The 15,891-nt window shown below is 49.4% G+C and overlaps 1 protein-coding gene across 3 annotated transcripts in view; it reads left to right on the top strand.

The window, feature by feature from the left end:
* UBE2V2 (ubiquitin conjugating enzyme E2 V2) overlaps positions 1-15,499 on the top strand; it is a 144,857-nt gene extending 129,358 nt beyond the window's left edge. For all 3 annotated transcript variants that reach the window (XM_085605652.1, XM_085605653.1, XM_085605654.1), the window contains exon 4: positions 14,573-15,499. In XM_085605652.1, the coding sequence (XP_085461778.1) occupies positions 14,573-14,719 (147 nt within the window). In that variant the 3' untranslated portion in view covers positions 14,720-15,499. The remainder of the gene's footprint in view (positions 1-14,572) is intronic.
* The last annotated feature ends 392 nt before the right edge of the window (positions 15,500-15,891 follow it).

The raw sequence follows: 15,891 nt of genomic DNA, 5'->3' as shown, positions 1-15,891 counted from the left end.
CGGGGGGAGTGTGTGCCGTTCCCCCCCCCCCCCCCTCCCATCGCTCCGTGACTGGCCTTGCTGGGGATGCGGTGCTCTGGGCCCCGGAAGAAGAGGTCCGACGTGTGGTGACGTTCCCCCCCCCCCCCCCCCCCCTTGGAGTTGGGGGGTGACCGCGCTGGTGAGGCGCCCCCTTGGGCCTTGGCGGTTTATCACCTGCGAAGCAGTCGGGTGACACTACATGGGCCTGGGGCCTTGAACTGAGGTGCTGGACCTCGCCTTGTCCGTGGGAGGCTGCGGGCACGGCTGTGGCCGGGGGTCTGACTGGCTGTCCTACTGGGAAGCCCGCCGGGGCTTGAGCGCTGGGTCTGGAGGTGCCTGGCCATTTCTCTACGCGGGACCCCCCGGCCGTGCCTCCTTCTGCCTCCACTTCGCCTCGAGCATCCGCCGACGTCCTGAAGGGGTATTTCCAACCCGTTGCCCGGCCTCGCTGAACGCTGCGCCCAGGGCGCCCCCACCATGGGTAAGGACAAGGCAACCAAGCCGGCGCCCGCGGCCACCCAAACCAGGATGGACAAATTCACGACCTCTGAGAAGGGGTCCGGCCCTACGGGCGAGCCGGCCCCGGCCCCCGCTGCGGACCTTGCCGCCATCCTGCAGGCCATCAACTCATCTCGCGCCTCCCTGGAGGGCATGGTGGGAGAGGTCAAGGTGGATGTTGCTCTTCTCCGGCAGGACTTGCGGAACGCCCCCACCCGCATCTCGGAAGCCGAATCCAGGATATCCACCGCTGAGGATGACATCCGCCACCTGCAGGACCAGGTCCGAGAGCTGACCACCCACTCTAAAGAACTACACCCTCGGGTCGAAGATGCAGAAAACCGCGCTTGGCGCAGCAACCTGCGCCTGGTGGGATTCCCGGAGGGGGTCGATCGGGCCGGGCGGACGACTTTATGGAGCGCTGGTTCCGATCCTGGATGCCGGTGGACAGCCTATCTGCTTCGTTCGTAGTGGAGAGGGCCCATCGATCTCTGGCCCCCAGGCCCCCCGGTGTACCCCCCCCGGCCTTTCATCCTCAAGATCTTAAATTTCCGAGACAGGGACGCCATTCTCCGCGAAGCCCGGCGCACGGACACCCTCCACTACCAAAATCACAAAATCATGATCTTCCCGGACTACACTCGTGAAGTCCAAGAACTGCGCCGATCTTACACTGAAGTGAAACAGAAGATGCTTTCCCTGGGCCTCCAGTACCAGCTTCAGTTCCCGGCCCGCCTTCGGGTCATCTTCCAACACAAGACACTGTTCTTCGATACGCCACGAGCGGCCTGGTCCTGGTTGACGGAGGAGCACCCCCTGCACCGCTCTGGACGCGGATCGTCTATGGGCGGGCGGGGGAGGCCCCGGACATCGAGGACCCGCCGGCGGCATCGCACGTTACCCCGGGAGCGCACGGCGGAGGAGGCGATCATCACGCGCTCCGGGGGGCGGCCGCGCCGGGGGTCGAGGGCCTCTTCTGCCTCCTCGGCTGCACCCGCCAGTCCCGCGGCTGGCGGGCGGCGGGCCGTGTAGCCCCGGCTGGCGGGTCCCGCAACCCGGCCGGCCGAGTCGGTGGACACCTCGGACCTCTCTCGCAGCCCTAACATTTGACACTCTGTGTTTCGTCGGGGGGGGGGGGGCGGGTGGATGGTGCTCGGGCCTGGGCTGGAGTGCTCCGGTGTCTGTGTTGCTCTTGGCCAGGGCAGGTGAATCAGGCTTGATTTCTGTTGTACCAGGGGTCCACTAGTGCTCAAGCCCGAGCGTTTTAGCTTGGTGGTTGTTCCATTTGGTTCGGGCGACAGATGCTTCTGTTTTCGAAGTATAGGGTTGGGGTTGGTTTGGGGTTGGTTCTTCCTCCTCTGGAAGGTTTTGTTGGTGGGGGGTGACTCCCTCTTTGTTGTTGTTCCACGGCATCTTGTAACCTTTGACCTGCTCTCCTGCTCGATGTCCCGCTGTCCTTCCTTTCTAGGGGCGTGCGCAGCCGCGCCTCCATTGGCCCCCTCTTCTGTCCTGGACAATGGCTGACCCGCCTGTTCCCAAGGCCGCCATGCGCGTCTTGTCCTGGAATGTCAATGGTCTTTTAGACCGCTTTAAACGCATGGCGGTCCTTAAATATGCGCAACGTGCAGAGATTGACGTGCTCCTTCTCCAGGAGACCCACCTTCTGGGCAATAAATGTCCCTTTCTTACCCGCTATGGTTATGATAGGGTGTGGCACTCAGGTTTTGCGAGGGGCTCCCGGGGGGTCGCTATCCTGCTCCGCAAGTCCTTTCCCTTTGTCCTGGCCCAGGTGCATTTGGACCCCCAGGGCATGGTAATGGCGGTATGTGGTACTCTTGAGGGGCGACCCCTCACCTTGGTGTCCCTCTACGCGGCTCCGTCCCTCCTGTCATTGGCCCTCTCCTACACCGCGGGCCTCCTCCCGACGCTTCCGGCGGGCTCACTCATTCTAGGCGGAGATTTTAATGCTGTCTACACGCCCCATCTGGATTCGACGGGACCGATATCCCTGGCCCGTGTCGCTCGCGCAAAGCAGCTCTCGACCTGGGCTGAATCTCAGGGCCTGTGCGACGTTTGGAGGATCTGGCACCCGCAGGCTCGCCAGTACACCCACACGTCGGCAGCTCATCACTCCCATGCCCGGATCGACCTCATCTTCGTCCCGTCTACCGAATGCGCAGGGGTACAGGATGCACGCATTCTCCCGAGAGGCCTCTCGGACCACTCGCCAATGCTCCTTGCTCTTGGCCCACCGCCCCTTTCTGCCCGTCCGATGTGGCGTCTGAACACTTGGTTCCTCCACGACAAGGCTTTTCGGAAGGTGGTCGGTGGCGAGATAGCTGATTATTATTCTCACAATGCGGGATCCGTCCCCTCCCCTGTCGTCCTTTGGGAGGCCGGCAAGGCGACTATTCGGGGGGCCGCTAAGGGGCATGTGCAACGGCAGAGACGTGCTCAATCCCAGAAACTCGCGGCTTGCGAAGCTCAAGCCTTGGAGCTGGAGCGCAACCAGGGGACGTTGGGAGACAGCACACGGTCGCGCCGCCTGGCCTTCCTGCGGGAAGAGATTCGCCTACACTCCCTGGAGGCGGCAAAGACTCTGTGGCGCTCCTCGGTGGCCCGAGTATACGGATGGGGAGACAAAAACGGCACTCTTCTCCACCGGCTGGCCACTTACCCCCGGGCGGGCAGGATTATTCCAGCCATCAAAGATTCTGCGGGCGGAACCCGAACGGTCTCGGTGGCAATGGCCCAAACTTTCGCTGACTATTATTCCCGGTTGTATCGAACCCGGGCGTCTGAGCTCTCCCTGGAGGAGTTGCTGGGGGGCGACTGGGGCGGTGCTTGGGCGGCTGGGACATGAGGTTTCTGAGACCCTCGATTCGCCTATCGCGCTGCAGGAGATTGAGGAGGCGATTAGCCGCCTGGCGCCCGGGAAGACCCCGGGACCTGATGGGTTCCCGCAGGAATACTATGCTCACTATCGTGAGACCCTGGCCCCGAGGCTTCGGGACCTGTTTGCAGAAGTGGTGGAGACAGGTTCGTTCCGGCCAGAAACGGACACAGCTACCATAGTTGTCCTTCCCAAGACGCAGCCCCCATCGCAGTCCTGCTCAGACTACCGGCCGATCTCCCTTATTAATACCGAGCTCAAGATCTATGCCACGGTCCTCGCGCAGCGGCTGCGCCCGTCTCTTGCCTCCCTGGTCCATCCGGACCAATGTGGATTTATGCCGGATCGGGGGACCAGACACTGCCTGCGGCGCCTGCATCTCGCCTTGGCACACCGCGGACGCCTTTCCACCTATCTGGCCCTTCTGCTGGTCGACTTTGAAAAGGCCTTCGACTCAGTGGGGTGGGCGTATTTGTGTGATGTCCTGGAGCGCATGGGTTTCGGTCCCCGGTTCCGTGCCATGGTCGCGGTCCTGTATGCGAGCCCGCGGGCCCGTGTATTAGTCAATGGGACTCTATCCCGCCCATTTCTCATAGGTCGAGGGACGCGCCAGCGATGTCCGCTCTCGCCCCTCCTATTCGCTCTGGCCATGGAACCACTGGCTGTACTGATTCGATCGGACCCCACTCTCCGCGGGTGGGACTGGCCAGGTATGACCCCTGACAAGATTGCCCTCTACGCGGACGACGTCCTCCTATATCTCTCTGATCCAGCGACCCTGGGACCCCAGGTCCGCCAGATTCTCCGCCGGTTTGGCCAAGCGTCGGGTCTTCATCTGAACCCTAAAAAATCAGTACTGGTCCCGTTACACCCGTCGAGGGAATGTTTCGACTGGCAATCTGATATTCCCCTCCGGAGACTCTCATTTAAATACCTGGGGATCTGGGTCACCCTCCTTCTGGAACTCTGTTGGGCCCTCAACGTAGCTCCCGTAGTCAACAAGACCAGATCAGATATGCTCAGGTGGCAGTCACTCCCATTGAATCCGCTGGGGAGGGTCGCCCTCTATAAGATGATGATCCTCCCCAAGTTTCTGTACATGTTACAAAATACTCCGTGCCCCTTTCCGCGCCCGTGGTTCCGGGAACTGGATAAGATGGCTACTAAATTTCTTTGGGGCGGCGGCAGGCCCCGGTTGGCCTTAGATCGCTGCAGGGTCCCCTCCTATGACGGAGGCCTGAGCATAACTAACCTATATCTATATTATTTGGCCACCCAACTACTGGTTATTCATGACTGGTTCTCGAATGGGTGGGACGATCCGGCCTATCGACTCGTGGTGCAATGTCTCGGGTTCTCCTCTATCCAGAACATGCTCTATGGGGCAACGGTCCCCCTGTCGCTCCCCGATGTCGTGCGGGCCCCTTTTCTGGCGTGGCGCGCAGCTTTGAGGCACACCCGCTGGTCGGGGATGAAAACACAGCTCACACCGCTTTGGCACGGAACATGGCTGCGGGAGGTGGCGGGACTTGAAGGATTTCGGCAGTGGGATCTTCTAGGGATCTCCAGCCTGGGCGATATATGGCGGGGGAGCCACATGTGTTCCTTCCAGTAGCTTCGGTCCCGCTTCTCGCTACAGCCTTCCCAATTTTATAGATATCTTCAGCTGCGTCATGCGGTCCAAGCCCACGTCCCTCTGGACTCCAGATTGCCTTCTCATAGCCCGCCCGAGGCTCAGGTGTTGTTAGGGTGTCTGGGGAAGGGGGGAATATCCCGCATATATAAATCCCTGATTAACAATACCCTGGTAGACTGGAGCGGACTAAAACAGCGATGGGAGGTTTGGGTGGGGCCCCTAGATGACGCGGACTGGAGGGACGCCCTTATGGCACCTCGATCGCTTACCACTTCCGCCAGGTTGCGGCTCATCCAACTTTACTACCTCCACGCCGCTTATCTGACTCCGGACCGCCTATATCGTGCAGGCCTCCGCATGGACGCCTCCTGTGCTCGCTGTGGGGTGGCTCCGGCAGATTTCTTCCATATGGTATGGTCTTGTTCCCGCCTGGAGAGTTACTGGGCAACGATTGAAGCCGAACTAACGGAGGTCCTGGGATGGGAGGTCCCCCATGATCCTAGAATGGCTCTGCTAGGCATCACAGACGGGCTGGATGGGTCCCGTAACGAAAAGTACTTTCTCACTACTGCCCTAATGGTAGCCAAGAGGGATATAGCGGCCGTGTGGTCACAGCCGGATCCGCCCAGAGGGGCTACCTGGAGTAGAGGGGTGGATTGGTGTGCCGCTCAGGAGCGGTCGTTGTACGCTGCCCGGGGCTGCCCCAAAAAATTCCGCAAAGTATGGGGGAAATGGCTGGGGGGCCTGTTTTGAAGGGTGGAGGGGTGGGTTTTTACATTTGCTTGTCAATGCTTCCCTGCTTGAATTTACTTATGCCAAGTTCAGCGAACTGTTGTATGTCATTCTTGATTTTGTCCTTTATGCAGAAATAAAAAAAAAATTTGTTCATCAAAAAAAAAAAAATTAAAAATAAAGCAATTTGGAACTTGGAGGAGAAAATAGATTGAATATGCAACACTCCCATCTCCCCCCTCTACTCTTTTGTTTATGGTCAGGCGTTTGACTGGCCTCCAAAAAGGATTCTGAACTTCCAGTGGGAAGCATTATTATGATCCCTCTTTGTAGCTGGCTGTGCCCACTAATATCGACACAAAAGGGTTAGCCTTTAGAAACCTTCAGGGAAGTGAAGTCTAGTACATTCAGTTAAGAAACGTTACCTTCTGTTTTATTGAGGTCTATGTGAAAGATTAAGAAATCTGCTTTCCACATTCACTAACTATGCAAAAATGTAGAATCTTATATTTACCTTTTAAGTCTTTAACTTCTCGAATTAGTAGCAATGCACACCAGTTTCCTTGGTTTATTGTTTATATAAATAGTTTATCTGCTGTAACAAGATAAAACATCTTGCCAGGTTATATTCGATTAATTACAAACATTCTTTTAATGCAATTATTATTGACTTCAATTTAGACAAAAGTACTCTGTAAAAATACATTTATTTTGTTGACTTAGGTGTGGCGAGAATAAGCTAGGAGCTTCTCCTGATTCTTGAGTTTCTTATAGCGTGCCACAGAATGTGTTTAGTTTCTGTGCACCAGCAAAAATGATTAGCAGCAATTGATTCATACGAAACAGCATAATCAATTGTCCAGAGTGATGTTTCATTGCTACTCTGCAATTCATGCTGAAATTGCAGTTCCTACTAAGGAACTGGTATCTTCTTCTGTTCTGTTTGGATCATTTTATGATGGATTTTAGTGAAAGTAGTTACTAAATGCATTTTCCATTTCCTAGAGCTCTGTCCAGTTGGTTAATATTTTCATTAAGGATTATTTGGTGGTATATTTGTGAGAAATATGTGGAGATTACTGAATACCTTCGGGAGGATTTCTGTTCTATTACCGACTTGTGCAGCCAGGCTGAGCCGGTGGCGGTTGCCAGACGAGACACAGCCTAACAAGATACAAGCACTTTTGACGTTGTATGAAGTAAACAAAATGGTGGCACGCCTGTATACCACTTTATAGGAATACATTAATAGGCTGCCCACAGATTTGTGAGGATAGTGGGCTGTGGAAATTGGGGGTTCCCCTGGAAGATGATTAATGGCAAAGGATTTCAGCCTATGCAGCGAACGTATCCAGTATCAGTAGATTTCAATTAATACAATTTAATTATCCAGATAAAACCCCTTACACCATCTAAATTACATAGACATTTTGGGCTCCCATCAGGACATAGTTCCCAGATACAACATAACAGAGGCTATTTATCTTCATGGACCGTAAGCTCGCTAGACACCAACCAGGAATTTATTTTTTATTTAAAAAAGTGGTGGGGATGGCGCTTTTATGCATCAGGCTGAGCACCCCCCTAATCCCAGAGAAATAAGAGGAAATTACCTCCAATCGGAAAGTCCAATAGACCCCAGGGAGTTATTCTTGATAGGGGAAAGGGGTGGGGGCAGCTGTAGTATGATCCCTGCTTGGTAATCGCTGCAAGAGGGTGATCCCCAAGCAGGATTACCCCACTATAAGCTAGGTATTACACTTGGTGGTGGTGGGGGGGGGGGGTAGCACCCCCTGGCAATGGGTTAGTGCTCCCCTGAGGCAAAAAAGTCTTTCAACCTTCTCTGGGGCAGATAAGAGGCCATTACCTCCAATTTGTTACCGGGAGTGTCTGAAAGCCTACCCCAGAGAGTTGTTTTTGAAAGGGAGAGAGGCTTCCCTGGCAATAAGATAGTGCTCCCCACCCTCCCCCAATCATAAGTCTTTCCGCCCCACCCAGGAAAGGCATAAAGGAGGTCTATACCGCCAATCTGCTGCCTGGGGAGAGGGGGAGGAAGCCCACTAGATCTCAGTGAATTATTTTTACATAACCAAGATGGGTGAATGCAGCCCACACAGCCTTTCCCACCCCCCTCAAACCTCCCAATTCCCACCCATTGGGACAGAAAGACTATTACCTTTTCTGGAGTGGGAATATGGCTCAGTGCCAGAGTAGGTCGCCCCACCACTCGACTGTTATTTACTCTGTCTATACCATTTTCCTCTACTCGTGACCACACACTGGTACTTCAGCCTCTGCCTGTTGAACCAAATTATGTGGCAAGGTTGACTAAATTGAGCTAGAAGAGAAAAAATATGCAGTACATTTTGTGATGGTATTATGTAGGTATTTGGTCATTTGTACTCATTTCAACACTGTCTGGGAAAATGTTTTACCTCATTGGTACCAGCTAAACACCCAAATACAGCAATAAACACCTGAAAGGTGACTAATCAATCAATCAAATCTTTATTCGATCTCTTAAATACAGATCATAAAAGCACAATTAAAATCAACGGTCAGCAAAGAACACCAATTCATAGCAACTTTAGGCCCTATAGCAGCTAGAATTACCTAAAAGATACATAAATAAGTATTATTCAAAGGTTAAAAACTCACAATAAGGGAAAAAGAACCTGCTGTAATATGTGCATTATGGCCCAGATTCATTTACATAAGATTACGCATTGTCTACGTTTGATTATTAAGTAAAACCATTATGCCTTCTATCAACCTCGCAACTTTCTCCTTTATATACAGGCCCACAAAAATGTGGCTACTGAAAAACAGACAAAAAGACCGGGCAAAGATTTTAAAAAGTAAAGTGCCACCCGGCATTGTCTAAAATTATAGGCCTTACAATTTGAAGGGTAAGGTCTTTCTTTCTTATCAAACCCACAAAACAAGACTAGGTGCAGGTCAGATTGGGGGAATGGTTATCGCAGGGGCACAGAGTCAGGTCTGAGTGTTTGAACCTTCTCTCCGGATATCCTAACATCAATGGGAGAAGCTTCAAACGGAATCTCAATAGTATATATCTGTGCTGTACTATTGTGATGCGTGCTAGGTAGGAATATCCTCCCTCTAACCTGGGGGGGATCAGATGATATGCGAGGGCTGCCTGTTTGCTATAGTTCCTTTCCCTATGGACATAGTGTGCCCTCTGCATTAAGGTGTCAATCAATTTCTTTTTTTTAAATCTTCCTGAACGCAGTTTGATCTTTAAATAATTCTCATAACCCAATTGCGTTCAATTCTGTCTCCACGTAACTCAGCCTTCTAATCTTATTATAATGATCCAGTTGTAAACCGTTTTTAATTATGTTTTGTATTAAATTTACTGTGTCCCTACGCCATATAGAGAACCAAAGTAGAATTAGAGTAAGAGGACAAGAGGGACACTAGGGTCCTAAAAAATCTATCTTCAAGTATTTGGAGAGGGTCAATGGGTGCCATACCCCCAACACCAGCCCCATATGTGACTGCTGACCTTCGTCTTGACCTGGTAAATATTTATTATTGGGTCAAGGGGACTAGCACCTAACTTTTTGGAGAAGGCCTTAATCAGACTCCACTCCATTCCTAAAGCTCTTCCCGCTTACCAGGTTCGACCAAGTTTGGTTTTTGTCAAAGAAAGCTCCCAAGTATGGGAATGACTCTACCACTCCTATTTTGCGACAGTCCATATGGTAAGTACGGGTGTTTATCACTTTTGCCAGCCCCTGCTAAGATTACAAAATATTTCGTTTCATTAGCTTTCAAGTCCACCGAAGCCATGAAGGATGCATATGCCATTATGAGTTGTTGGAGAGCGATTCCTGTTCTAGCAATCAGTACCGCGTCATCGACATAGGCTAGTATTGGTAGGGGGTGGATGTCAAACATGGGGACATCCGGGGATGAGCCCAAAAGGGCTGACTCAACCCAGTTCGTGTAGATGAAAAAGAGAAACGGGGCGAGGACGCTTCCCTGCCTAACTCCCCTGGCAATCTTGAAGGGGCGGGTACGTTCCCCATTTTTGCCATAGCGAACACATGCGGTGCGATGGCATATAATTGTCAAATTAAGTTCATTTTAGGTGGCTCAATCCCCATCACCTCCATTATATACCAAAGCTTGGGTGGCTCATCCAGTCGAATGCCACTGACAGGTCCATAAAGGCCATGTAAATTTTCCCACCCTTTGCTCTGGTATATTGACCTATAATTAGTTATAGATTCAGGCTCTGGTCTATGGTGCCCTTTACCCTTTGAAACCCATAATGCGCCTGCATTAAAATATTCTTTTCTTGGGCCCACCCTTCCAATCTGAACAAAAGTAGCCGGCCCATAAGTTTGGTGGTTGTGTCCAGCAAGGAAATAGACCTATAATTCTGTGGGCTTTGCCTGTCCCCTTTTTTGTATATCGGGAAAATTACTCTGTGCTTCCAGGAAGGAGGTGGACCATCTAAAGCTATACTATTAAAAACGTTGTTTAGCACTTGGGCCCACTGACCTGACCTTGGTTTTCCTGGAAAAGATCTATCAGCACCCCATCAGGTCCTGGAGCCTTCCCAGTGATACAGGCTGCTGACCCTCTTCTTACTTCTAAAAGTGAGTACACATTTTTCTGCAATTTAGGATCGATGTAGTTAGAGGGTAACACGGGAAGTATTGGAGGCGAAGATATGTTCTAAGTGTGCCACCCATGCATCTTCTCCTACATGTGTATCCAGTGTCGGATCCTTAGGGTTTTTAAAGCTGGGAGCATTAATTACTTTCCAGAAATCTCTACAATTTCCCATCCTGGCTGCCTGCTCAAGTTCGTCCCAGGCCTCCCCTCATATCTCTCTTTTCCGTCTCGCTGCCTTATAGTCGCTACGTAGCACTCTTATTTGTACTGCATTTCTAGGTTGGATTTTCAGGGCTTTAGTGAGTGCTTTTCTGGATTTAGTAAAGGGGGAGTCAAACCAGCGCTTAGACTGTTTGCCGTTTTGTAGCAAGTAAGGGCCAATTTTACTTTCCCTAGAAGGTCTGTAAAGTGGGATACTAGTAATGGTGGAAAAGTCCCTTGTTCCAGACAATTAAAAATGTTATCCAATATGTTCGCTATGATCCCCGGGACCAATTTCCGCATTTCAATTTGAGCCCACTTAGTTGGTAGCCATTTTTTCTTGACAAGGTTAGGTTTTCTACTTCCTGATGCGGTTTCACTTCATTGATTGCCAAACTTAGGCATATAGTTAAAATGGCGTGGTCACTAAAACTCGTAAATAAATGAGTCACCTTATCACTAAAAGGGGTAGTGATTAAAATGAAGTCAATAGTGGGTTCATAGCCATTTCGCCTGAAGGTTTTCCCTAACATAGCCTGAATTCACGTTATTAGCTATTACCATGTTCCAGCTGTATAGCATCCTATTGAGTCAATTTCCATATTCATTATAGACAAAGTGTAGAATTGGATTATCCTGGAGATCTTCAAGACCATAAACACAATCTTCATTATGCTTACAGAGATGTATGTTAAAATCTCCCACCCAGATTATATTAGGTGCTCCATATTTGGCCGTCCTGGTGAGTTGATCTATCTCACTTTTCAGCTCAGCTACCACTATGTGCATGTTTCCCCCAAACTTGTTATTGTAATAATTAAAAGCCTGTCGCCTTCACTAGGTGCCCATGTTTCCTGTAGGCATGTTATATCCTAAAAGTGCCAAAGTTTGTGCCAATGTTCGTTACCTAACTTGGGGGCGATGCCAGACACATTCCAGGTCGCTAAACTAATTGAGTGTTTATGCGCCTAATTCAGGGTGTCGGTGATTTCAAGTCTCCCTTGAATATTGGAAGCTAGTCTAACCGATCTATCCAATCCCTCGTCAGGGTTAGTGCTGCTCAAGGGTAGTCAATCACAGGCTTCCAGGTCTGTCAGGACGGCGTATCCTCTCTCCAAACTCAACCCTGGAATACTAGTAATTCCCACTCTGCGGTTCCATATTGGGCCTCCTCTCACCTGGCCACTCTGTTCATTTCCATAAGGTGCACAGTGATTATAATAGTACTCAAGCGATGGGGGAACAATCTGAGTGCTCTTTGAGGGGCTTTTGTGTAGCTGGCTTAAAGTGACGTAACCACATATATATTATAAAAATGTATCACCACACTATCTAAGTTTTACTGGATGTACCCAGCCACCCCACTCTCCTGGCCATAATAATTTGGTTGGGCAAAGCCCCCCCACTCCCAAGTCGGTTTAATGACGCGATAGCCAGTACAGGAATTGGTCCATTAGTTGGATTGTCATTTCATGCTGGTCCTCCCGTAAAGTTGGTACATTTGCCAAAACCAATACAAGTGGGGAAACCGCTGGTGTGAGGTGAGGTGCAGGGCCTCACGCGGGTAAAGATTTGTCCCTACCATACGTCTTTCTGGCCTCTGGTAATCTTCTCCCCCCCCCCCCCCATCACCGATTTGAGGTGCTTGTGACAAATTGGGTTGGGATTGTGTCTTCCGTTGCCTTCTCAGGGTGTACATTAGCTTGCGAAGGCGGCATATGTGGCCGTGGCGGAGGTCCAGGATCGGTACAGACATTTAAAGGTGGGGCCAGCCCTGTTTTGTTATGTGGAGGATGTCGATTGGGTTCCACAGCTTGTCGGACAGACCTGGGGCTCGGGAGCTCTTCGGAGCGTAAGTTGTTTGTATCCTGGGCCTAAATACAAGATAGTTTCTCTTTGATCTGTATTAGTTTAAATAGAAGAGGGCCCAGTAAAGAAGTCACCATTTTTCTAGGCTTTATCACATGACATCAGTCAACCGAGGGAGCGGGGTCGGAATCTGGGATGGGGGTATATCTTTTTCTATTTTTGTGTTCCCCTTGATTTTGTTACTCGATGGTTCTGGAAGGCTTTAGCACCCGAGCCCCACCACCCCTTCTCTTGACCAGTGGTTCATTGTTGGAGTCCGCATGGAAACGAAGGTCAAGACCCCTAGTAGACATTACAGGCGGGGCAGGTGCCACAGGGAAAGGTTCTGGTTGGCTAGTTGTTGGGCAGTCTAATGGAGCTATTAAAAGGGACTGGGTGGTAACATTGTCAACACTTTTACCCCCTAAAGAGGACCGCTCCTAGGAGGACAGAGGTTCCAATGATAAGTGTTGCTCTGTTAATTCAATTTCATGTGTAAGGACACTCGCTGCCCTGGTTAAAAATGCATCAAGAGTGGCTACTGTCCTTCCGCCCGCTTGCTTGCTTTGTCGTTTCTGCTTTCACATTTCACACTGGGATTCAGCCAATACAGTCCCTTCTAGACAAACAGCTAGTATTAATGCAATACCTTATGAGGACTCCAGTTGTTAGATGGGGGGGCCCAGCCTCCAACGGGCATGGACGGGCCCGCCCTTGGCCCGGGCGCGTCCCGCGCCGCTGGAGCACAACGCGCTTATGTGCGTGGGAACAGCAGCAGAGGAAGTTGGGAGATGGAAGTCCTCCCCCGCGGTGACACGACTTCTCCCTTTCCCAGCGTTTCCCAACATCTCAGGCAAGCGGCTACTAGTCAAATCTTTGCGAAGGGACTTCTATTGCACAGCACTACATGTCGCTGCGTTTTTACTAACTTCTGATCCATTTGAGCTAGAAACACGTTTTGTATTATAATCTACAGTTTATGCAGTAGATGATGGATTATGTGGCAAATGCGGTAAGCTTGTTTGTGGAAAAAACACAGCAAAAGCTCAATTCCTGTAGCCCTCACTATAACTTAGTAAACTCTTTCCTGTTACCTCTACCCCTGGCAATTCTAAAACCCCTATTCCTGTGTATAACACTTCTTCCAATGCCATTGTTTATCTAAGTAGTGCTGCTACCCATGTATGTACCCTAGTACCACTACCCATGGCTGTACGCGAGCCCTGCTTATAGCATGTCTACCCAATATTTTTGTTTCTCTACACCCATGTCTATATCCTAGCTCTGCCCATGTCAGTGCCCTTTTCCTTACCACTACCTTTACCCTAGTATATTTACATTCACCTATTTGCCATCAAGTCTCACCTGCTTATGCCACAATACCATTAACGATGCCTAAACCTCTTTACCTCTACCACGTATCCTTCCCCTCTATCAATAGCTCTACCTAAAGCCAAGTACCTCTACTCCTGCATATACCCCTATCCGTATCTCTACCCATGCCTTTACACTAGTGCCGCTGCCCAAGCCTGTACCCATTTCCTCTTCCTTACTTCTGTCCAGTTTTTTCCTTACCTGCTTTCTTGTGCCATTGTCTTGGCTCTCGACGCTTTTTAATTTTTTGTTGAATATTTTAAAAAATGTGAGGAACATTTTTTCCTCGTTTAGGAAAATAATCAGACCGGAGTTTCACCTGCCTGGGGCAGCCAGGGCTGATATTCTTCATTTTACACTTTCTACGAAAAGAGGAATAAACATCTCGGCAACTAATTAGAGATTATAGTCCAGGCCGCCAGTCCCTTTAACTCTCTTTAAGAACTCATTGCTTCGGGTTAAGCCTTTGAATGTCTGGAGTGTGCTGACTTTTCTTTTTCTTTGTCCTAGCGTTAGTCCCTTTGCACTCAAATAAGCTTGTCAATTTTTGATTTGTTCGGCGATAGTGTTCCACAGGTTTCCATTTTACCAGTATCCTAATATGATCATTCATTCTAGGTCCTACCGGTGCAGTGGACATGAGTGTTAATCTCTTATGTACTATGTTTCACAGCAAACATTCACATTTTATTCTTTTTATTTGTTTGGCATTTTAATAGGTGGATTCCCGAAGCATACCAGTTTTAGCGAAGTGGCAAAATTCTTATAGCATTAAAGTTGTACTTCAAGAGCTGCGGCGTATAATGATGGCCAAAGAAAACATGAAGCTTCCACAACCTCCGGAAGGACAATGCTACAGCAATTAATTTTAGCTGATTTTCAAACTTCTGTCTTTAAACAACAACCTTCTACTCATATTGATGTCATCATTAAAGTTCACATTGCAGAGCACCCGCATATTTATAGGAATTTCGGTTGACGGTCATGTGTGTGGCCTGCACATTGTAAAAATATCCCTTACTGGTATACCCAGATGCATATGTCCATTCTGTTTTTCAGGCACAAATTGGAGAACAAGTGAAGCAGTTTGTTTTCGTTATAACCAAGGAACTTAGTTTTTTTTATCATGGGCCTGGAGTAGCTTAAAGTTGGATTCCTGGTTTTACAAGAAGAATGCATGACATGGAAGCCCGATTACTGGAGATAAAGCCGCTCTCAAAATTTAGAAAGAGTACACACGGCATGCTTTATTCATCTTGCTTAGCAAATGAGCTGCAGTTAAAATGTTCATTGTTTAATGTAGCAAGTACAGTGACTACTGTTGCTCATATTGTTGAATATTGTTTGCCGAGGCGTGGGTTGCGACTACTAGTGATGTCACAAAATTTGGTCAGGTCTGGATTGTTTTGATGACTAGTATTTATGAACCGGGGATGGGGAGGTGTTTTTTTTGTGTCTATTTTGTTTTGTTAAGCAGCTCCTGTGTGTTACTTGTAACAGACAATGGCAAACATTTGTTTACAGTCTTTGTTCTAATAAACCATGCATTTAAGTTTTAGTGAAGCGAAAAATAAAAATAGGTGTATGGCTATATGATTCTGAGATTAAAGCTAGTCTTAAAATGTAAATAAAATGTGGAAAGCGTCCTCCACAGGTGTGCTATTTATGTCATGATGTATTTCCCGTACTCAAGTTCCTTTGGGTATTTGTGTGTGGTACACATACCACATCTAACGATATTTGTTTCATAAACCTATTTTTGTGATAACCTATAGTTTGCACTGTATTGGAAGCTAATGTCTAATTATTCTTACTTTAATGGACCTCAGTGGCATCAGCGTTTAAATTCTGCACGTTTCTTACCAGGCCAGCGGATGGACTTCCATTGGCCGCCTCATGATCCATTCACTGAGGAATCCCTGTTCCCTAGAAGATAATACTGGTTATCTGTAGTTATAACAGTTTTCATTTCAGTTATTCGGCTTTGAAGGTGGTCTGTTGTAAGTCGCAGCGTGGGTTGTAGTAGCACATACTGCAC

Source organism: Triturus cristatus, chromosome 5_1 (genome assembly GCF_964204655.1).
Source record: "Triturus cristatus chromosome 5_1, aTriCri1.1, whole genome shotgun sequence".
Lineage (NCBI taxonomy): Eukaryota > Metazoa > Chordata > Amphibia > Caudata > Salamandridae > Triturus > Triturus cristatus.
Note: the sequence above shows the minus strand (reverse complement) of the source record. Positions and strands in the feature narration are given on the sequence as shown.